Genomic DNA, 24,334 nt, shown 5'->3' with positions numbered 1-24,334 from the left:
ATTAAACTAATGTCTGTTCATCTCTTTCTCCCTTCCAGCCATGCAGCAGTCCCTCAGTCGATGCACTGCTGTTGCCTAGTTATCAGAAGTCCAGTTCTGTTGCCATCAAGAGAACATTAGTTTCCCCATTGATTTCAGTGAAGACAGATTAGTTCCAGGTAGCAGACAGATAAACTGAAAAAGAAGTTCTTACAGATTTTCTGCTGCAAAGATGTTGCTTTCTTTAAGGCCTTTAGAGCTGCTTCTGTCTTCAGGCTAACAGCACTCAGTACAGTAGGTAAGAAGACTGACACAATATTGTATTAACTCATGGCTTCTGTCTAAGAAACTTGTAACACAAATGTTTGAAATTTAACTGCTTTAAAGATACTGCTTCTATGCATGTAGGAAGTGGGGTGCTTCTTCTCCAGCTTAACTCAAAGAAAAAAAATCATAATTTATATACTGTTGGGCAGAGCTTAGGAAAACCCTGACCACAGCTGGCAGCACAATAATCACAGTTCTCAGCAGTCTGACAAGGACTTCTGACATGTGGAGCAAAGCCCATAGGGACCTGACCACTGACTTCAATGGCAAGATCCCTGTCAGCTTCAGTTAACTTCACTGCTTGCACTGTTTGTCTCTCATAGCATTCTGATTTTATCAGCACATTCCTATCACACACCTGAACTCACAGAACAGGCATTTAAGCCTGCATTGACCCAACCTGGCATGTCCCCATATCCCAGCATAGTGCTGTACAGGTTAGCACAGACCCTGAAACAGTATGAGCAGAATACTGAAGTACTAATTAATCACCCTTCCCCCTTAGCAAGACTAATTGCCTCAGGCTTGATGCCTTGTTGACACGACTGTTCTGTGTCTGCTTTCCAGTAACTTCAGCATTCTGCATGGTAGCAGGCAACTACAGACACATCTTACATCCATCATCCTTTACTAAGGTACTCCTGCTTCTCCAGCACTGAAAGGCAAATACACTTTTCAGAAGAAGGATGTTATTCTGGGAAATAGATAAAAGTCTCAATTTCATACCTCTCTGATAGCTGTACAAAACTCACTCTGCAGCACCTTCTTTAGAGACTGTAGCTTGTGTACTGGTACTTCTCCAGATTCTTGCAGTTTCTCCAGTAACTCAATTGCTCTTGCAACATCTGAGGGGGGAAAAAAGGGAATACAGATCAGTATAAACAGTGACTAATAAGTGACTAAAAGGGGCACACTGATGGTCATTTTAAATTTAAAATCCACTTTACCAACAGATACTTGTGCTATTAACCTTGTGCTATATCAGCTGCAACCAGGCAACAACGCTGTTGTTCAGAGATCCAAATCCCAAAGTATGGACTAACCATGCACGCACACATACAACAGACACACACACAGTGGTTCAGTCTTAATTGCAAACATTCACTGGAACAAAGATACCAGTTCAAAGTAGCCAATCCATATTAGCAGACTTAAATTATTTTACTTTCTGCATTAGAGAAAGTAGCACAGGAACTGTATGGTACTTACTTTCATAAAGTCTGAAAGAATGAAGCCAAGTCTTTATCTAAGCACTCACATGATGACAGCATCTAAGAAAAATATTTGATCTTCTTATAAATTGTCTAGGTTTGCAAAGACCTTATCTGCCACACAAAACCCATACAACCCACAGAAATACACAATATTTCTGGTGGCCTGAGTTTTCCTTAAGTACCTATGTGTTGTCAAGGGGCAAGTGTCTCTGATAAGCAGTCCAGAGGGCTTAAGCTTAAGTGAGTAGCCATATTGTGTGGCGGGTGGGAATCTGGTCCAGTTAAACAGTGCCCCCACCCCCACTCTCATAATATCTTTCCTTTTTAACACTAGCTCCTAATTTACAGTTACTACTACAATACGATCAAAAAAGCCCAAAACAAAATGGGCAACAAACCCATCACATGAAATGCCTAACAATCCTTTATAGCTGGGGACACAGGGGCACAAGAAATAGTGGCCAATCTCATGGAGGCTAGCCTAGTCAAGCAAGCGACATGCTAACTTAGGTGCAGGAGTGAGCTGAGCAATACATATCTTGGTCAGTCTTCAGTGTGATAGAGCTTAAATAGAGGGGTTTCTGCTCCTGTGTCATTTAACACTACCTTGAAGCTTTTCAGCTGGTATGGCTGAAACTGGCAAAGCTGTTGTCTTGATTGTGTGGTCATTCTCATATCTCCTAGTATCTTTTTCATAGGCACCAGAGCTATGAAAAAGTGTAACTATTGGCCTGTTACACCACTCTACTAAATACAGGTCTGTATCATAGTGATGAAATGAATGCGTAGTACTAAATGATAAAACAATACTTGAGGCATTTTAATATTGTGCTTTAACTGCACAAAGAAGAAATAAATACCCTCCCCTCAAGCACATAACTCCAAAATGACTACAATGGCTAGAAGCAACCTTATATAATTCTCCTTTCTGACGACAAAGATTGTACTGTTTGTGACTGGGAGATTATGCTAATTGAAACAGCTCTTGAAATTCTTGGCTTGTAGCTGAGCTATACTGACCAGATGTCTTATACAACAAAGCCATGAGAAGTTTTCTGGAAATAGAAAAGAGATGACAGTAGATAAACTGTAATAGGAATAAAAATATAATCACACATTTGCATTTATAAGAAAATAGTTCCTATCCAGCTGCATCAGTGTTAGGAAAACAGAAGACAACACCTCAGAAAATCTAAAATTTAATTAAAAGGGGCAGGCAACTGGTCAGCACAGTAGGTTGTGCCACAGTAGATTAACACCCAAATAATTATCATGTCTTTTTATAGGCATCTGCCAAAAGACAGCTCCAAGTATGAGAGGAAGCACAGAAGAAAGTAGGCAGTGTTTCTTTCAGAAGGATATTTCCACTTACTGGGGTGCAGTGTGCATGACAGAGCAGTTTCGGAACTCACGAACTTTCAGATGAAACTAACCCTAACCCTGTGTTCAAAGACTTCATCTGTGGTTTTGATTCATGCAGTGCTTCAACTGCTATTTGCTTTCCTTCTCCACTCCACACTACCTGCTGGTAGAGATATATCCAATATCATTCACAAGGGATCAGAGAGACAGAGAGCTGGGTGTGATGGGAAAGGGGTCTGGATTAGTGAAGCAGGTTTGTGAGCTGCATGTACAGAGACAACAACTGAAGCTTTATTTGCAAATGAAAAACAGAAGAAATTATGTAGAGGTGTACCAAGAAGGATCCCTCCACAGCACTTATTGAAGTAAGGAGATCTGAGAAATAAGGTAGCCATGGATATCAAGGAAAAGTAAGATTCTGGAAATAATATGACTGATGGCAACTAATAAATTAAATAAGAAGAAGTAAGTACACTCTTTAGAAAGAACCATTTCAACAGAGTGCAAAAAGAATGTCAGTGCATTAAATAAAATATCATAGAAATGTTTAGGTTGGAAACCTATTATGGAAACCTAGTATGAAGCAACAAACATGATTTTTAATGTTCTCTGTAATAATAATGTCACAATGATTTTCTAAAAAGACTATCAAATCACTTACCTTGGATTTTTTTGTCTAAAGACTGTGTTGTCTCCTAAGACTTGCAGTTAGCTAAACAATAAACTCACACTCCCCAGTTATTAGTACAAGTTGGTGCAAACTGGTACGTCATACAGCACAAAGCATCAGGATGATTTATTCTGAAGAAGCTTCAACAGCCTACCTTAATAGATCAGATAAGGCCTCTGAAATTAATGTCATGCACATAGCTACTCAAATATTCTAAACTAGACTGGCATCTTTTCCTGACAGTTCACAGAAGTTCTGTCTTTCCCTCTGTCCAGCTATACCTGTAGAAGGTATAGCTTCTGTGCTACAGGTGACTTTCTGCAACTGCAACGAGTTTGCAGTTGCTCAGAAATTTCATCACCACACCTGAAGATTCTGTGCATCACCCACATTTGCTCTGGTCCTAAACTAATACTCAATGAAAATATTGTACTGCTTGAGAAATCTTCTGATTCAGAAAGCAACATAATTAGCTGTAGCTATATTAATCAATCTAACAGAATTAAGGACAGGTCTAAACATTTTCCTAGGGCATGGACCAGACTAAATCTTCATTAATCACTTCTAAAGTGATGAGTGTTGCAATACACATTATAAATTCATATTCTGGTTGAAAAGTCTGGCATGGGTGCTTAGTAAATAGTCTCATGAGCAAAAATGGGCACTAAATTGTTGCTTGCCAATACTAGATTACTTGGTAACTAAGAAGTGGTTGGGGGTAAATCAAAAGCACAATATCCCAAGAGCGTTCCCATTTTTCATACTTTCAAATTTACTGACAATGCTAAAATAAATGAATGCTGTTGCCCAAATTCTCGTTGTATTATTCACCTACCATATCTGTTAGCAGTAAGCAGACTTCTTTCTCTTGTCACAATTAAGCCTGTAGCTTGCTCGATCTGGCAATGACTTGTGGGATATTGCCCATAGAAGACAGAATACGGAAAAATAAAGCACTTCATGGGATAAAATTACAGAATGAAAATGAGGCATGTGTTCAGGGCCAAAGCTGTTTATTACCAGCTGATGCTTTTTCAGGAGCAAAATGTAACAGTTGGTACAAAACAGAATATTTTGAGCAGACTAAAAATGTATAAACATGAAACAGGCTGTATTTACTTCCATTAATAACTCTTAAGGGGAGACTTGTACAAACAATTGCCTTAGTAACCTTAGGACAGGTTAAAACATTAAAATTATCAGTGCACGAGTACTCACTTGAGGTGAGTTCCATCTAAAACTAAAGTAAATGCTTGCTCAAAGAAGTGATGTTACTGGTAATGAGGAAGACTACAAAGTTGGGGTGGGAAAAAAATACAGCAGTGAATCCATCCCTGTTGAAGTAAATGAGAATATTGTCATATGTTTGAGAAGAACTGGTATTCCTCTGCTGGGATCATTTTTTTGTTCCCAGTTCTCCTAACTAGCTTTGCCTGCAAACATTATTGCCAAGGAATTGTTCTGAAATACCATTTTCTTACATACTTATGGAAAGAGCAAGCTGATGAAAACAGTGTGTATTTATATAGATATACGTTAAAAAAAATCCTGGGATTATGTTACAAAAATTAAGTTCTATGTAAATAAAATACACTTGCTTTTTATTTCTGATTTGTCCTTCCTTTAAGCAAAGATATTTTTAGACACAACTTCTGAAAAGGATTGTCTTGCCTACTCTCAAACATTTTCCAAAATAAAAAATCCATTATACTAACATTAAACTCATGCTAATGTCATTGAAATCTATCTTCATCTTCCACATTCATATCCCACAGAAATTGGTGGGAAGTCTGAGTAACGAAGTGGGTTGAATCATTCCTGTATACTCTATGATGCATATACTTTAAAAGGGACATGCACTTATTTACCTCATTATACCCAATTCTAACCACATATTCTTTTTACAGTTTTTTTTCTGATTTCCTTATGCACATTTTCTTTCTCATTCTGCTTAATATTCTTTTGTCTTCTCATCACTGTGTTTGCCTACAGCCTTTCAGGAAATAACTGTTTCAGCATGGTGGGTCCTGTTGTCAGTGAAGCGCACAGAAGGCAGGGGACTCTGGTTGGGTGAAACACATTTTATCAAATGCACTCATCAAAAGAAAAGTATGATTTTCAGAAAAAAAACTTCAAGTGTTCTTGTTATTTTCATTTGCATGAAGTTTCATTTGCATTGCTAGTAAGAAGCAAGCAGGAGGTTACTATACATACCCTATGAAAGAGAGGAATCACCGGAACATAGAACTAGCAAGATACCATCTGTGATACAAGTGGAACATTCCCACGGTATACTAAACAAAGTTGAATCATGTATACATAGCACTATAACATAATGCAGTTAAAAAAAGGTCATCTGGCTTAGATATCACTTTGTTTTGTTATATATTGCTTTCACTTGTTGGGTTTCATTCAAATATCTAGCAATGCACAACAAAGACTGACCTGTTTGATTTGCTGGATGTTCTGAAAAACAAATGTAATTTCCAATACTTTGCAATTCAGCTTTTACAATCTGAAAGCAAATTGTGAATTCACAGACAAAATCCTGGCTGGTCTGAACTTAGCGCTCTCATATTACTGTTAAAATTGGGTAGACCAGGCTCCAGCACTCTGAAAGTTGTCCAGACTGGGGTTTCAGTCTGGTATATTTTGTGCAGGATTTGTTTCAGTTTAGTCAGGTTGAAAAGTATTACGAAAAATGTAGCAAATTATTTTAGCATGCTAAATACATCCCATTTAATACCAGAGTACCTCTTCAAAAAGAACTTCTGCACATGATTTATACTACAAAATGTGAAAACCCTTGTATTATCTACCAGTGTCTAACCTTCCTCTCTTGTGCTAGTCTATGAGTCAGTTGATCTGCAGTCCTTAAAATAAATATATTACCCCCTGACTTAGGAGACTATTAGGCAATTAATAGTAGCTACAATGCTGTGTAATATTTGCTTGTGTTCAAACAGTAATTACTCAGAAACACAGTTTTTCTTTAATAACTATTCTTGAATCATGTTAGGATGCTCTCAAAGCCAAAATATGGCGATCAATTTTTTCTAATAAGATACTGCTAAACAGGTTTCTAATCTTCTTGAGTTCTTTCTATGCCTCATTCCTGTTAATTCTGGAGATCTTCACTGCATTAGTAAGCCAGTTACTAGGCAAAGTAAATGCTGCACAAACACTACTTGGTACCTTGAAGAGGTGGAACATCACTACACATTGATAGCAAGGACACTCAGGAAGCGTCTAAAATATTCACTAGCTTCACCATGGCATTACTGAATAATAATCCTGTCAGTTTTCAGGGTCTTTTCTGTCGTGCTTGAAGACCTTTAAAGCTGAAGATGTGTGCTGGGTTCAGCAGTAGCAGTCGTTTTTCTCCTTAGTAGCTGGTGCAGCACTGTTCCCAGGCCAAAAGTCAAAACCACAACCCTGCATCAGCTACTAAGAAGGAGAAAAATGACTGCACTGCTGAACTCAGGACACACCTTCAGCCTGATTAAAGGTCACAACAAGGTGAAAAATTTGCATGACAGAACGGGTCCTTACAATTGTCAGTAGTTTTTCATTCCTCCAGTACTTTTGTTCAGGCTTAGTTACTCATTTAAACTCAGGAAAATACATCCCAGAATTCTTCATGTTATTCTGCCAACTTTTTAACGTAATTCCCAAACCCTACACAGGATGCTTTATTATATTTAGCAGTCCTCTCCAAACACTATCAAATGACAGCAGGTAATCAATGGTTGGACAATCAGAATTCTGTGGTGATTAGTAAAGTTTATTCATAATTCATTGCCAGTAGCCCTAGTATCAAACTATTTATGTGACTTCATGGTTAAAGCAACAGCTTTGGAAAATTTTCAGTGTGCATCTTTTGAAAATTGTCTGTATCACTAGAGATCTGCTGCCAGTCACTGCTTTGTACAACATGGCAATTCTCACTCTGGTGTCAAATACCAGACTGCCCAATATGTCTCCATTCACCTCTTCAGTTCCTTACTATCAGAACAGTGCGCTTTTGAAATACAATAGCTCTCCCATTATTTTTTTTATTTTAATCTAATCTGGAGAGTTCAGAAACACTGAGGCAAAGAGCAGGCTTCTTTTTTTTTTTTCCCATTTAAATTGATACGTTTGTCTTGCCCAAAATTTCATGGTAATCAGGAAGCATAAAGGTGTACTTCACCATGGTAAATCAGACTTGATGTGCAGGGACCAATGAGCTAAGCTGTCAGAGAACAGCAGTAGCATTCAACACTTTATAGTGTGTATCTGTGAGGTCTATTCAAATTAATTATAGCAAGAATACTACTATCAGTGCTTTCACATTCTAGGATGATATGGGTAGCAGTTATAGGTTTAATGCAGTGGCACTTTACACTCCTGAGGCTAACCAATACTATGAATGTACAAATAAATATAACAAAGAACAATCATATAAGAAGTCTCATGATTCATCTTGTGATGAGGGTTTCAATCCACCACACTTCTGATGTACACATCGACAATTCAACGACTCACCCTATACTGCTGTTACAGTCAATGAGGAAAAACAGACGCTTTGAGGCTACAATTCATCTGACCTATTTTAGATGAGATGAATCATAGGCTGGGAGTGCCTGTTCCCTCTGTTGACTAGAAAGTGAGACTCGATGATTGGCTCAGATGTAAATGCCTGCATCCTACATATCAGACATCTACATCAGCATGATGAAACCTACTCCTACTGACCAGATATACAGCAAATGACTCATGCAAATTTACCTTCATGTGGTCCAGGAGACATCGTACTTCAGAACACTTACATCTAAAAAGAACGGTTGTTAGCAGGCAGACTAATGTGGTTTTTAGTAAAAGCTTTTAAAAATGCCAATGATTTTATAGATTTTTTTTCTTAATGTATGAGCAAAATCGACTCTGAAATATGATTGATTGTATCTCTTGTCTGTCTCATTTTGCCTGATGTAAGACGCCCAGTGACATTAATGGCATATCCCCATGGATTTCTAAATACATTCTCCCACTGTCTGGGGCAGGGTCATTTCCTCTGGCTACTCATCAGACCATGTTCCAGTCTGTATATTTCTATGTGTTTTGAGCTGCACTTGGGTTCTGTGTGGCTCTAGCTTCTCAGGTTCACCACAGACACCCAAATTCTCTGTTTCACTGACACAGAGCCTGTGACCCAGCTGTTGCACACAAAACCCGTGGCAGTGTTATGTACCATGAGTCTTCCCAACAGCTTTGGCAGGGACACCAAGCAAAGGTCTGAAACATTTTCCAAAGTAACTTACAGAAAGGACACAGGTTGTTTGCAGGGAAAGCAGTGCCACCTGGGATTCAAACACAGACAGCAAACTGTGGGGAGACCCCTCCACTCAGCATCTTCAAGAGCACAAAAGCCCTGCAAGGCTCTCCCTTAGCAATTTCAGTCACTTCTGCTGTTTCAGGCATTCAGCCTGAAATACTTAAGCACTGCTGTTTTGAGGCATACTGCTCCTGAATACTCTGCTTAGCTTGTTCAAATGCAAAATTCAAAAGGCAGGTTCCCTTAAGTGAAAAAACATGCTCCTTTATGTTCTCTGAACCTGACAATGCCTACAGTATCTTGAGTAATCTCTCCCCCACTTCTCACTCTCTTAACTAGTGATCCCTGTTCTCTTCAGCTAGAGATTTTCAAAGCCTTAACTTACCACAAAGGCCAACTGAGAGAACTCTATTTGCTTTACTTTGGTCAATCTTAACATATCTATTGCTGTACATAGATAGATCATGTCCTATTTTTTTCCCTCGAAATCTTCACATAATTGACATCACAGATGTGTTTTTGTCAGCAATTTTCAGACTTTCGATAGTTGTCTGGGCACAGAACAGAGAGCTTGTGGGTCAGGGTTAAAGGGAAAACAGCAATGGGAGACATTACTGTGGGAATATGTTATAGACCACCAGATCAAGAGGAATCTGCGGATGAAGCACTCCATAGGCAGATAGGAAAAGCCTCACGCTCACAGGCCCTCGTTCTCATGGGTGACTTCAACCACCCTGACATCCGTTGGAATGACGGTACGGCCCGGCATAAGCAATCCAGGAGGTTCCTCGATTGTGTGGAAGACAACTTCCTTCTGCAAGTAATAGAGGAACTGGCACGGAGAGGTGCCATGCTTGACCTTGTGCTCACCAACAGGGAAGGGCTCGTTGGAAATGTGGCACTGCAGGGCAGCCTTGGATGCAGCGACCACGAGATGGTTGAATTTGAGATCCTTAGGACAGTGAGAAGAGCGTGCAGCAAGCTCACTGCCCTAGACTTCAAAAAAGCAGACTTTGGCCTCTTCGGAAACCTGCTTAGTAAGGTCCCAGGGGATATAGCCCTAGAGGGCAGGGGGGCTCAAGACTCTTGGTTGGTCTTCAAGGATCACCTGCTACAAGCTCAGGAGTGTTGCGTCCCAACTAGAAGCAAGTGCAGCAGGAGGGCCAGGAGACCTCCTTGGATGGATAAGGAGCTCCTGAGGAAAATTCAAATGAAAAAAGAGCTTTACAGGAAGTGGAAGCAAGGACAGGCGGGCTAGGAAGAGTACAGGGATGTTGTCCGGGAAGCTAGAGACCAGGTTAGGAAAGCTAAGGCCCAGCTAGAATTAAACTTGGCTAGGGATATTAAGGATAACAAGAAGGGATTCTACAGGTACATAGCAAATAAAAAACAGATTAGGGAGAATGTAGGCCCCCTCAGGAAGCTCTCAGGTGAACTAGCTACACAGGATTTGGAGACGGCTGAGGTTCTGAATGACTTCTTTGCCTCGGTCTTTTCTAGCAAAAGCTCTGACCGCACTACCCAAGTCTTGGAAGGCAGACGCAGGGACTGTGAGAATGGAGACCTTGGGCCCACTGTAGGAGAGGAATTGATTTGAGACCATCTTAAAAATCTGAACGTGCACAAGTCCATGGGTCCTGATGAAATCCACCCACGGGTCCTGAAGGAGCTGGCGAATGAAGTTGCTAAGCCGCTGTCCACCATATTCGAAAAATCATGGCAGTCAGGTGAAGTTCCCGACGACTGGAAAAAGGGAAATATAACACCCATTTTCAAGAAGGGGAAAATGGATGACCCAGGGAATTACAGACCAGTCAGTCTCACCTCTGTGCCTGGAAAATCTTGGAGCAGATTCTCCTGGAAGGCATGCTAAGGCACATGAAAAACAACAAGGTGCTTGGTGACAGCCAGCATGGCTTCACTAAGGGGAAATCCTGCCTGAACAATTTGGTGGCTTCTATGATGGGGCTACAGAACTGACGGACAGCGGTAGAGCAGTTGATGTCATCTACCTGGACTTGTGCAAAGCGTTCGACACTGACCCACACGACATCCCTGTCTCTAAATTGGAGAGACATCAATTTGATGAATGGACCACTCGGTGGATAAAGAACTGGCTGGATGCCCGCACACAAAGAGTTATGGTCAATGGCTCAATGTCCGACTGGAGACCAGTTACGAGTGGTGTCCCTCAGGGATCAGTGTTGGGACCGGTCTTTTTCAACATCTTTGTCGCTGACATGGACAGTGGGATTGAGTGCGCCCTCAGCAAGTTTGCCGATGACACCAAGCTGTGTGGTTCGGTTGATACGCTGGAGGGAAGGAATGCCATCCAGAGGGACCTTGACACACTTGTGAGGTGGGCTGATGCCAACCTCATGAAGTTTAACCATGACAAGTGCAAGGTCCTACACCTGGGTCGGGGCAATCCCAGGCACAGCTACAGGCTGGGCAGAGAAGAGATTCAGACCACCCTTGCAGAGGAGGACTTGGGGGTGCTGGTTGATGAGAAAATGGACATGAGCCGGCAGTGTGCGCTTGCAGCCCAGAAAGCCAACTGTATCCTGGGCTGCATCAAAAGGAGCGTGACCAGCAGGTCGAAGGAGGTGATCCTGCCCCTTTATTCTGCTCTCATGAGACCTCACTTGGAGTATTGTGTACAGTTCTGGTGTCCTCAACATAAAAAGGACATGGATCTGTTGGAACAAGTCCAGAGGAGGGCCACGAGGATGATCAGGGGACTGGAGCACCTCCTGTATGAAGATAGGCTGAGAAAGTTGGGGCTGTTCAGCCTGGAGAAGAGAAGGCTGCGTGGAGACCTCATAGCAGCCTTCCAGTATCTGAAGGGGGCCTATAGGGATGCTGGGGATGGACCCTTCATTAGGGACTGTAGTGGTAGGACAAGGGGTAACGGGTTAAAACTGGAAGTTTAGACTGGATATAAGGAGGAAATTCTTTCCTGTTAGGGTAGTGAGGCACTGGAATAGGTTGTCCAGGGAGGTTGTGAATGCTTCATCCCTGGCAGTGTTCAAGGCTAGGTTGGACGAGGCCTTGGGTAATATGGTTTAGAGCGAGGTGTCCCTTCCCATGGCAGGGGGCTTGGAGCTAGATGATCTTAAGGTCCTTTCCAACCCTAACTATTCTATGATCCTATGATTCTATATGCGTGTGTGTGTGGGAGAGATGCACCTACAGAGCTCCTAAAAACTTTCAGAGCTCATGAGATACTTTAGCATGGTACTGTCACGTTTCTATTGTTGCTTTTTAAAAGAATAATGATAAATCAAATAACAGTAGAGTTTGAATTAATGGGTAATTTAGGATTGCTTCAATGAGTTTCACTGGCTTAATCTGAAGCCTGAAGAGTAATAATACAATTCAGAATTTTCAAAGACAGGCATTTAAAATTAACCTTAAAATGTAATATTTTTAAACAGATACATTTTTTTTTTGTTCTTCCAAATTAGTAGTCTCATTGCCATTTCTAAAGAAATCAGGATAAGGAGGTGAATAAATGAGTTTGAAAATTTTCACCAGAGATTTTGCCATCTGTGAGAAATCAAGAAATTACACATACACCAACCATTTATGTTTGACAGCACCCACTGTTTTTTGTATAGAAGGTATTGAAGGTAGCACTGGTGTGAAAATGTTACCAAATTATCTTTTAAGAGAAAAGATTAGAAAATAAAGCTGAAAATGCAAAGAATAGATGACAATTGAAAATGATGGCAATTAAGAACACAGTACTAAAGAGAATGTCATACTTTTTCCGCTGCATGAGCTGCAGAGAAAGGGGAAAGGAAGGTAAAATTACTTCCCCCCCCCCCCCTTGTGTGTAATTTTGACTTTATATTGCTTAATTATATCTGGTCTTTGTGATCATAACTATGATTTATAGCTAGCCAGTTACTGCTGAATAGAAAAGATGAGACATGATTCTGGTCCGGTTTTTGTCTGGGGTAGTTGGCTAAATTTACGACAAAAGGGATAATATGCATTTAAAAGTTTATTTTGTATTCAAATAAATAAATATATATAATGAACATATGAGCATTTATTAATTCCTTACATTAAAAAATAACCTGTTTCCTGCAAGAAGCAGGATATTTTGCTGTTTCAGGCTTTGTGTCATTTATTGTAATTCTGAGTCTTTCTGTAAGCATTTTTTTAACTGACAGGTGTTTAAAGCAGCTATTTCCTACATAGCACCTATAAAATGGTGTTCTGTCTTGACTTCCTGAAACTACGAAATGCAAAAAGCAAATTCTTTGAAGCAAAGCCGTAACTCCCTGAGGAATTCAGTATGGTGAATAGACCTAGCCTTAATGAAGTAAGTTCCTACAGGTTGAACTACGTGAAAGCAAGGAAGCTGTCTACTGCTTCATGGAGCCACTGATGTCCTGCAAAGAGATGCCTTGGTAATTCTCCACCAGCCACATCTGTCTCCTGTTCACAACATCACTTGATCTTGTAGGATCAGTTACGCCTGAGCAGACACCACTCACCATGCTGGAATGGAGTGGCTTTAAACATTAGACAAAAGCACACTGGACACTTCGCTGAAACTACAAATGTAAACACTTCAGAGGTTCAGATCCCAGATTAAAAGAAAGAAAGGCTGGTATATTAAATACCCCAAGGACCCTATTTAACAGAATGCTTGCTCTTGTATTTTAAACTACAAACATACAGAGAAAAACACTGAAATCAGTGAAGGAATTAAACATTTGACTAAGTTAGAGAAGCAGAAGTAGAAATAATGACAAGGAATAAGCTTGCCTGAACAAAGAAAAACAGAATGAAAATCGGGGGGGGGGGGGGGGGTGTTCAGCTAAAACAGTTTTTGTTTAGCTGAAACCCATTCTTCTGCAGGCCTGCCTAAACAAAAGCAAGTATTTATGTGTCCTATGTGCACATCACAAAACAACAGCATTGGCCATATGGGCAACCTCATGCCTTTCCCACACTGTGTTTTTAGTTTGCATCAGAGAGATTTTTGTTGGCAGGAAAGGACACATGAAGAGGTAAAAAAAGGCCCCAACAGGTGTCTCGCAAAGGGAGGTAAGGTTAGCTTAGGGATGTTAATTCTCCTTCACAACAGGCACCATGTTTGAGCCAAAGCAGTAACTCTAACATTCTTCTCTGCTCAGTCATTACTAGAGTCTCCTGCTGCCTCTCCTCAGTTCTTATCTCTCCAGCTAATCTTAGTCTTAAATCTTTTTCTGTTATTACCAGAAAGATGAGAAACATGGCTGTGGGCTACTGGCAACAGTACACAGTGACAATACAAATTGTCAATTGAAGTCAAGCATCATGATTTTATCACGTTTTTCTAGGTTGGTTGAGACTCTGGTGAGACAACAGTGAAATGACGGCATTTGTGCAATGCAATGGATGCAATGTAGTCGTTACGTACACATAGCTAACATGACTATCTGCAGGCTCAGGTAATAAGAAGAGAGTTAATATTCTCTCCTGAATTTTAGTGGATTTAAGGAAATTGCTTTTTCAGTTTGAATCCCTCTGGTAGCTGGCTACATACTAGTAATTTCTCAGGAAAGAAAAAAACCCTGCTCTTTGAAAGTATGTATGTGAAAAGCTACAACATCGAGAAGAAAGTAATATAAATAAAATCCTTTGTTAATAAATCCCTGCAAAACTACACAGTACAGATATGCTGCTGGTAGGTGTCAACACCTAACCACCGTTAACTTTTAACTTTGAAACAAATAGGATCATAGAAAGCTGTGTCTATGTTGAACTGTAGATGCAATTTACAAACACAGCTTTGAAGGACCGGATCTTGAGCAATGAGGTCTAGTGGAAGGTGCCCCTGACCATGGCAGGGGGGTTGGAACTGGATGATCTTTAAAGTCCCTTCCAATACAAACCACTCTATGCTTCTGTGAAATAGAAAACCCCTCTAAGAAACAGCACACTGTCACTCCCCTTTGCGGTACTGTTCCTTGGTGTCCTACATGTGGAATGATGCTGAGAATAGGAGCCGGAGATCTGGAACTCATCTCAGGTTGCAGCCTGATTTCACAAGGTATCAATCCACCTAAGATACAAGGGCATACCTGGCATACTTTGACATGGCTGTACCATTAGCATGCAAAAGGCACTGGATAAATTAGAAAGTCCAAAGATATTACTATTTGGTTACAAGACTAGCAGGCTACAGAGGGGAACAGACATAAACCCAGCTCTTTTTCCAAAGACTTGTTTCACAGATTTTAAAGCCACCATGCTTTCTTCAAGTTTCTCTGGTCTGTTACACGAGTTTCTCTGTGTAATAAGGAACAGCTATGTTATCCTTTTGTTCCTCTGCTGATTCAGTAAATACCATTTAACAAAAACACTGCTGCCAAATCTATTGATAAGTTAGGAGATGATGGTACATAAATTTCTGAGGACTAAGACTGCTGCTGATGGCCGAGGTCATTCATCTAACCTATTTCAAGCACTTTCTTCCCCAGTGCTTAACTGATTGTTACCTTAAGGTCTAGGAGATTTCCACTTTTTCCGAAAACATGGTTGAAAAAGAAGGAGTCAGCAGATGTGAAGGAGTGATTAAACATATGCTTTTATTGAAAAGAAACAGTAAAAATCTAATTTTGGTTCAGAAGAAATAAATTTAAAGCCTATTTTGGGCAACACTCTTCGTTAAACAATTATCCATGTTTATACAGAAACAATTAAAATCAACGCTTTGCTGCTTTATGCATTCATGGATATTTCAGTATTCCATCTTTCAAATAATAAAGAACAATCCTCTTCTAGTCTCTTCTCGAGACACAGTTTTCTAATCAAGATTTTTTCTTTTCTTCTTACAAAGTAGCACTAGGGTAACAACGCTGTATGCAGTTCCTGTTGAGTTGCATTTGAGAAACTTAAGGTTTATTTAGCCACCCCATTTTGGTTCCTGGTAAAACAAGTTTCCAAATATGTACATAGACCTCCCTCCATATTTAACATATCTATGATCCAAGCTTGTGGCTTAAATACTCAGGAAAAAAGTATGTAAATATGCAATTCTGAATCAAATTTTTTCATCAGAATAGAGAATTAACAGTTGAATGTTTCTCATTCAGAGGCTGACTCTCCAGCAAATGTCTCAAAAGATTAAACTCACTGAGATTAACTTTGAAAATGCCTGGATTTATACATGCACGTACCGTTTACAGCACATTAGTAAGTATTACTTTATAAATGTCAAAAATGCATATCTGAAACAAATTAGCCCTGTGTTATGGAAAACAGACTTTCAAATTTACAGTTATATGCTTCTCAAAACTATCTACGTGCCTTTGCTTTGCTTCCTCTTAAATCCTCAATTTCTCTTATTTTTGCTTCTAATAAACTAACTAAAAGCAATGGCTTTTTACAATTAATATTTCTATTGCATTACGTACAAGAACATTGTACCTGAGTAACACAGGTCAGCCAAAAGCTTCCATTTGTATCTTTTTGCACTTGCTTGAGAGTCAGCTATTTTAATGAGTGATGGGCATGTACATGTCCTGAAACAGTAAACTCCAAGGACAAATTATGCTCTGCACAAAGCTGATGACTTCAGCTTTGTGCAGAGTAATTTGTCACATTTTCAAAATAAGTTTCTGCCTGATAACAACATCAGAAGAGTCCAACTCAAGCAGTATGATGGAATTAAGCAATTTGTTTACCTACAATTACATTAAGAGGCTAATCCTTTTTTTCTGTAATTATACAAATGTCTCTTGGACATCAGTTGAAACTGAAGCTTGTAGGTCCCTGCATGGCTGTTGGTCAGCCACAAGGCTGGCTACTCTTTCAAAGGTGCCACACAAACACTTCCTGACCACACACCTAGCACCAACCTTATTAGTTCCGCGTTTCTGAAGGAAACATGACTGGAAATTTAAGGTAATTCCCCCTCTACACTTCCAAAATGTGACACCTCTTCTGGCTGCTGGGGCACATGGTGGCATCTCTCCTGGGTCAGGCCCATACTGCCAGGGGCGTTTAAGCTGTACATGTGCATTTAAGTTTTCAAACCACATATTTTTACACTGCTTATGGAACCCAGAGATGACATGTAGGTAGGTACTTGCCCCTGCTCCAGCTCCAGAGCTCCAGGAGCTGAACTGCACACTTAACTAGCCAACATTTTGACTACATGGATCCTCACAAAACATCCCAGTCACCACCCATAAATCACAAGCTTATTCTGCCTACTTTAATCCATCCCTCCATAAGAACACATTTAAAAAAATCTAATGTTGAAACACGGATGTAAAAAAAACCCAAACATTTCAGACTGTGACCAGAATTGCCACTTTTTTCTGCTTCTACAAACAATAGGCTTTTTTTTTTCTTTCTTTCTTTGAAGAATGTATTTGGATATTTATATGTCCTCAGTTGGCATACCAAACAGAGAAATGTTAAGACTTAACGCATGAGGCACTTGCCAAAGTAGTTCACAATTTTAGCATGCTAAGCTGAAGCACAACAGAAGACATCCCTGCGACAGACAGGGAGCCAAGCGGGGAGCAGCACATCACTTAGCCCTGCTCCACAGGGCTTCATCCCATGTGAGAGAGATCTGGCCTTATGGTGCTCCTCTGTCAAGGACTGTATTTCACACTTTACGAACCTGATTTTCCTTTCCTGATGAGTATGTTATATATTTTTTTTTCCAGTATTATATATATTATACTAATATATGCACAGTCTACCACAACTTATGTTCAATAAAATTTCTGTTATATACATACATATGGGCACAGATGGGGAAAAAGGCTATGAAGATGTAATGAGAAGAAAAATGCTAAGAGGAGATGAAGAGGAAGGAAGGATTAGTCTCGCAAGTACCAATGTATATTAATGGTCAGGCATACTCCAGGTACCACAACTGACAGTTTGTCTATCACCTCTAACAGCCAATGGCAATTCCAAGCTCATTCATATTCTCATTTATCATCACTGAACATGGTGCTTTATAAAAGATTTTCAGGGAGCTTTGGGACACCCACTCTACCGGAAGAATATTTGTTTGCATTCATAAAAGTCCAAGAGAATTTACTTCTACTTTACAACCAAACAGCAACAAGTGTTTCCAGTTTCCAAGGACATACTTGAAAGTGAGAGAAATTTAGCTGTCAATAGCCAATAGCTATGAACTTGTGATGAAACTTCACAGGGATTAAAATATTGGCACTGTATATTCAGCCTATTCAAATGTCTTGCTTTATTCTCAGTCACATGAAGACGTGAAAGCATCAGTGACATGAAGAGTAACTATATAAGGAAAACATAATAGGTCATGGATTATTAACAAAAGACAGTTGAAAGCCCTTCTTCACATGAGACGATATTCCCTCTCTCTTATTCATGAGATGGTCTTTGCACAGGCTAATTGTATAACATTTTCAAAACCAACTTTTGAAAGTGCCATTCTGAAGCTGCCGCTTTCCTGGTCCTGTGCAGACAAGAACCGGGACTGAGGTTTTGCAACAATCTGAGCAGCTTTCTTTCAAAGCAGATTTTCATCTTGGAAAGACAAGCACAAGTAAAATTCAAAGTAAGGTAAGCTTTATGAAAAATTTGCCAGCTGTTTAGCAAAATAAGAAAGTTCAGATAGAGAGGAACATCTATTATGCATAGCTGGAAAGATGTCTGCTTCAATTTGCAGACCTCCATATCACTCCTGAAATGAGTGCCAAGGGAAGCACAGCACTCATTTCCTCCCAACATCTTTCTGGGAGTGTAATGGTACTTGCAGAAAATGTTTCCATCAGGCTGCCCTAACACACCCTTTAAGTGATCCCACCCACAACAAGCTTCCTTTAATTTCTAATTGCTCACAATGTGTACCTACAGCACACAGGAACTCACAGGAGGACCTCGGAGAACCATGAGGAAGCTTAGCTGGCTGGACAAGATGACATCGCGCCTGGAGAAAAGCAGAATATTGACGCTGGATGTGTATGCTGCATTTGAGACAGCATCAAGCTGGTGAGGTGCTGATGGTCATGGACGGCAGAAGAAAAAGGATTACAGGAGAAAACTGGGTTGCTGAACAGTGAAAATGCATAGGATTATGAACAATGCACAGAGATATTGCACTTAAGCTTTGAGAAGAGCAAGGCAACAGAAGACAGCATGCAATGGACACGTGGGGCTTTGGACAATGAAGGGGAAGGCAGCAACTGTGGATCGTGGGGTAGGCTGAGGCAATGCCTCTGTGAAAGACAAAGGACATTGAGAGGAGAGGCAAAGGCAGCACTGCCTGGCCCATATAGAGAAGGACAAGATGAGATGTGGTGAGTGGCACGCTCATAATACAAATAAATACTGTTGGAAAATGCCAACTAACTGCAACCAGAGATGTGACCGAAATCAGTGTCAACCATGTTCTTACTACAGACATACCTGTGGTATAAGCGAAAAATAAGTGTACAGGTGTTTTTAAACATTTCCCTTTTGGTTTTCAGTGACCACTTTGTTTTTTTTTAATGGAGCTAAATTAAGCTGGGAACATACTTAAAAACCCATAAACCTGAACATAAAATGAAAAAGGAAAAAAAAAACCCACAGAAAAATAAACCAAACCTGACTTTTTTTTGCTCATCATTTTATGAAAGACAGCGCAGTAACTTCCCATCTCAACATGGAACAAGGTAGAGTTCCCTACACTTTTAGGGTTTAAGCTTTGAATCAACATAAATAATTGCCCCAGCTAGCTCTGATGGACACTGGAGATTACTGATGGGGTGGTACAGATTCAGGATGCAAGACATTTGCAGTAAAGCTGAGGAAGGGTGCTCTTTTTTATGGAGAGACTTACTTGACTGTTAGAAGACACCCAGCAGGCAGGTATCAGGCAGCTTTTCCCTTCCAAAGGTCCCAAATGCTGGGGTCACCCTCCCTACGTGGTACCCACACATAGCTCCATCCATTTTTGTTTCCTTCCTGAATCAGTTGCTGATTCCTGCCTCTCTTCCCAGCAGAGCACCACGCAAAGGTCAGGCAAAGCCTTTGAGATTAAACTGTAAGTGATTAAAATTTCCATTATTTTGTGAACTTGTTCCACATATTAAAGGGCCCTAATGGAACTTGCACACATTTGAGCAGGTAGAAAGGCACATGATGGCAGGAATTAAGGAAATTAATTCCTGTGCTTTGAACTGAAGTAATCTTCCAGAATGTAATTGGCTTTCAATCATTCATACAAAACATGCCCTTCACCTTTAAATGGTAATTCATTTTACCATACAGTTTTTGAATGCCATTTACGTCAGGCTTTAAGAAAGCTCCCATCTCCTTACTAGAATACAACATGTATGTTTTATCCAGGAGGAGATTGTGTCAGAATTTAATTCAGACTTCTGATGTGTACCTATATGATGTATGTACCTATACGTACCTGTATGTACCCATTTCGGCAACCCCTTAGCAGAAGGAAATGCAGAACACTTCGTGGACAGATATCAAGCAACAATTTCTCCAGCAATGCAAGGTTATTAATGGCAAGTCTCCCAAAACGTTTGTTTCCTTGCTGTGCTGAGCTCTCCATGAGACATGGCAAAGTGAGTATGAGTGTACAAGACTTTCCAGGGCTGTGCCTAAATCACACCAGATCTGTGCAAATCATAGTGACAGTAAACATAGCTGTATCTGTTTCAACAGAACCAACTGAAATCACACCAGATCTGTGCAAATCATAGTGACAGTAAACATAGCTGTATCTGTTTCAATAGAACCAACTGAAATCTGGAAAATCTCACCGTATAGAACTTTCCTTCTGTAAAAGAAATACTACGGAGGAAATACCTGGAAGCACTGGGCTTGGTACAATTGCTTCTGGGGTTGCTTCAGCCCACTCTCTTCAGTTGACATAGCAGCAACATGTTACAGATGAAGAAGTGCATCCTTCTGACGAAATGGCCTTCTGCAAGCCAGGTGCAGTATTTAAATCTTTTTTTTTTCTTTTTTTTCCTGTATTTTCCTTTTGCACGTCACATCCTATCATTCAGCAACGTTTTATCTCTCTCACACTAATATCAGCCCTGGATGACAACCAGGGGACTGATGTTGGCACCCCTGCCAAATGGTTAGACATATCCTGGACACTGATAACAGATGCTTATATTTAAATTGGGAGTCATCTGCATCTCTGTGTACCGTGGATTTTTTAAAGCACAGTTTTACTAATGAAAAGAAATGTGTAATTCTGAAAGAGTAATACTTTCGTTTGAAAAGCCAGGTTTGCTAATGGATTGCCATCTGTTCAACCCTTTGCCAGGAAATAGATTTGTCCCGCTTACTGAAAACAGTATTAGGGTGAAACTGTAGATTACACACTGGATTTCTGAACCGTTTAATTTAAAGCACTTTGTTATTTCACTAAAAATAACTTCAGATTCTCCTCCACTACTAATGTTGGAATTTGAGTCATCCAGCAAACTGTATTCAGAGTACTTTGTGAGGTGCCTTGCTCTCAATTAGATTCCAGAAAAGGTACCTAGCTGCCCTTTACCATTTTGAAACAGAGTTCATCAGGTTTCTTTTGCACAGATTTTACAGCAAGAAGCTCTCTATCTTGCTTCAAAAGCCCATCTTAATCCTCCAGAAAATAAAAAAATAAATAAAAAACCTTTTTTAAAGGCATTTGCCTCAATCATGCTTTCAAGACTACATGATTTGGATGAGCTGGGAGCCTCTTGGAGGCTCTGGATGCAAGTTAGGAAGGTCACCCTGACAGTTCAGGATGCTGTATCAGAAGCTGTTTGGCCTCTCTAATTGATGGAGCCATAGAGGCAAACCAAATCAGAACAGTAAATTACTCTCCTCGGTAATCCACAGAAATCTAATAACATTTTTGCAGAGCCTTATCACAGGCACAAAGGCACTGCAGGGGAGAGAGCCAATTTTTACAGCCTGAAGCTAAAAGTTTAATTTAAACGTAACTTCAAGATTTCAGCACCCTCGTGCATTACCTTGGTGAGGTTACTGACACACTGTCAAGGCTGGCAAAGCACCAGCAGCTCTCCATACACGGACTACAGGAGTAGTTATCTACATGAATACACAGACGCGCTGCAAGGTTGAGGAACATCACCAACGCCAGGGAACGGGGAAGTTACGTTCACTGCCCTCTTCCCCACATTCCTCGCCCCTTCGCCAGCCCCCTAGAACGCCGCAGTCAGGCACCAAAAGCCCGTCTCCTCGGGAGGTGCGCGCTCCCAACTCACTGCCGGTACGGCCGGCTCCCCGCCACGGAGCAACCGCCGCCGAGCCACCGGCGGGGACGGTATCGCTGGGCCACCAAGGGGAAGCCCCGCGGGGCTGGAGCAGTGGAGTGAGCGGCACCGAGGAGCGTTCCCGGCGCTCGGCAAAGCGGCGCGGAGCGGAACGCCGGCAGCGGAGCCACATCCCGAGGGATGCCAGCGCTACCCCATACCCGGACAAAGTTTTATTTCCTCCATTTCAGCCTTTCTCCTGACTCCCACCTGAGCCCCGCGGGAAGGCGCCTCCCCACTGCCCTCCGCCGCAGCCGGCGCTGCCAGCAGAGCCGCCGCGGCAGAAGCGCCCGCCGCGCTGGGACCTGGGGGAGAGACCCCTGGCTCCGCCGCGACGGCCCCCGGGCACGGCGCAAGACTGTAGGGCGGCCGGGCGGCCCGGCGGTAGCGCGGGAAGCGGCGGCGGCCGCGCTTACCTCTGTCCAGCGTGAGCGGCTGGACCGCTGTCAATGTCGCCATGTCTGCTGCGGGGCTGGAGCCCGAGTGACGCGCGGCTCCGGCACCGGCGTGGAGTGCGGGGAAGGGCGGGGAGGAGGCTGGAAGGGAGAGGGGGCGGAGGAGGAGGGTGGCTCCGTGGGAGGAAGAGGCGAACGGGGCGGAGAAGGTGCCCAGCGGGGGGCGGCCCGGCACAGACGGGGCGCCACGATGCAGCGGGCGGAGGGCGGCCCGGCGGGGCCCGCAGCGGGCTGCCGGCATCGCTGCGCCACCGGGGCTGGGCCTGGCGGGGAGTCCTCGCCTCACCGTGCTCGCCTCAGGGCCGAGTCCCAGAGCCCGCAGGGGCCGCAGCAGCCGCAGCAGCCGGGCCGTGCGTGGGGGTGTGGGGCAAGCAGCTGCCGGTCCCACCGCCCCGTGAATGCCGCAGCGGCCGATGGCGGCTGAAAGAAGGCTGAGGGCGGGGAGCTCTGCAGCGCCGCGGGGCGGGGAGGGGAGGACCGGCGGGGGCCGAATCCGGCGGCGCGTCCTTGCCTGGGCCGGGGGCGGTGGGGAGGGACGAGCTCAGCTGCGCTGCGGCTGGAGGGCTGTCAGGCGGCAAGCGGCGAGGAACTGCCTCGAGGGCTGGCCGCAGGGGATGGAAGTCTGCGTGAGAAGTCAGGAGAGGAGGTATCTGGAGCCTGTGAAGGGCCTTGGCCGAAGGGACGTGTCCTGTAATGGCCCTTTTGGATGGATGACACTGTCGGCCTCATCCTAAGTCCGGCCATCACCTCTTTTCGAACTGCTGGGTAAAGCTCAGCCATCCTCGAGAAACCTGAAGTTCTCCATAAAGCAAACCCAACATGTCTCCACAGTGTGGGGTTGGATCCTCACATTCACAGAGCAAGCCTTGTGTGGTGACCATGCATGGTGGCCACCTCTTCCCCATCAGCTGCAGCTTGTGTGAGCTTGGAGACCTTTGTGAAGACCATCCGTGAAGGTGGAATTCCAGCCCAGAGCTCTGCGAGGTTTGTTGGCAGCCCTCTGGTTGTTGACCCTCCTCGTTCACATGAAGTCAAAGGAACCTGTTCAGCTGCCATCTGGGAAAGGTGCAACAGTGTGGCAAGAGTACCACAGAGTTTCTGCTGCCTTCCTTGAGGTGGGCAACGATGTAGAGGAATGACTGAGTGAACAATGGCATCCTTTTTTAAGTATTTATTGCCTTCTGTAGTACCTGTGGTCTTGTGTTCCCCCAGGGAGCACTGGGATGGGGTGCAGCATTACTCCAAAGGGGAGTGGTACTCAGCTACCTGGCAAGCCGCAAGTGACTTGAAAGTACAGCAAGTGCAGTTGTATGCAAGTAAAAGCTTTCAACTGCAAGAGTGTTTAAGCACTAGTATAGATACTGAGGGAAGGTGTGGAAACTGCCGTTAAAAGTTTTCAGAGCAGATTAAAAATTCATTTGGCCATTGTAAAATTAGAGAAATTTAAAATAATATGTATGAACCACCCATTTCTGATAAAATTAATTCAGCACAAAGTTCTTTAACAAACAAACAGTAGCCCATTTTTGGTATCTTGACAAGAAGACGTTTTAGTTGGCTAAAATACCAGTCAAGAAGTCAGTTCCTGGCAAGCAGTCAGTTCTTAAAATCAAGCTTAACATAAAGGTTTTTTATTCCACAGATTTTACGTACTTGCATAGTAGCTGGATTGACATAACGTGTAACAGCAGCTCATAAGTAGTCATATTACCCAGTACTGGATTCAT

At 42.2% G+C, this 24,334-nt stretch overlaps 1 protein-coding gene across 2 annotated transcripts in view; it reads right to left on the bottom strand.

The window, feature by feature from the left end:
* Positions 1-23,065, bottom strand: part of LIN7A (lin-7 homolog A, crumbs cell polarity complex component) — a 51,491-nt gene extending 28,426 nt beyond the window's left edge. The window contains exons 1-2 of one of the 2 annotated variants that reach the window (XM_061369358.1): positions 22,569-23,065; positions 1,033-1,151 (exon numbers count right to left, since the gene is read on the bottom strand). In XM_061369358.1, the coding sequence (XP_061225342.1) occupies positions 1,033-1,151; positions 22,569-22,848 (399 nt within the window). In that variant the 5' untranslated portion in view covers positions 22,849-23,065. The remainder of the gene's footprint in view (positions 1-1,032; positions 1,152-22,568) is intronic. The other variant, XM_061369357.1, reaches the window with a different exon arrangement.
* Positions 23,066-24,334: the final 1,269 nt, after the last annotated feature.

The sequence above is a fragment of the Neopsephotus bourkii genome, unplaced genomic scaffold (genome assembly GCF_033783945.1).
Source record: "Neopsephotus bourkii isolate Nb327-2 ecotype Australia unplaced genomic scaffold, CSIRO-AGI_Nbou_v1 NB_1493, whole genome shotgun sequence".
NCBI lineage: Eukaryota > Metazoa > Chordata > Aves > Psittaciformes > Psittacidae > Neopsephotus > Neopsephotus bourkii.
Note: the sequence above shows the minus strand (reverse complement) of the source record. Positions and strands in the feature narration are given on the sequence as shown.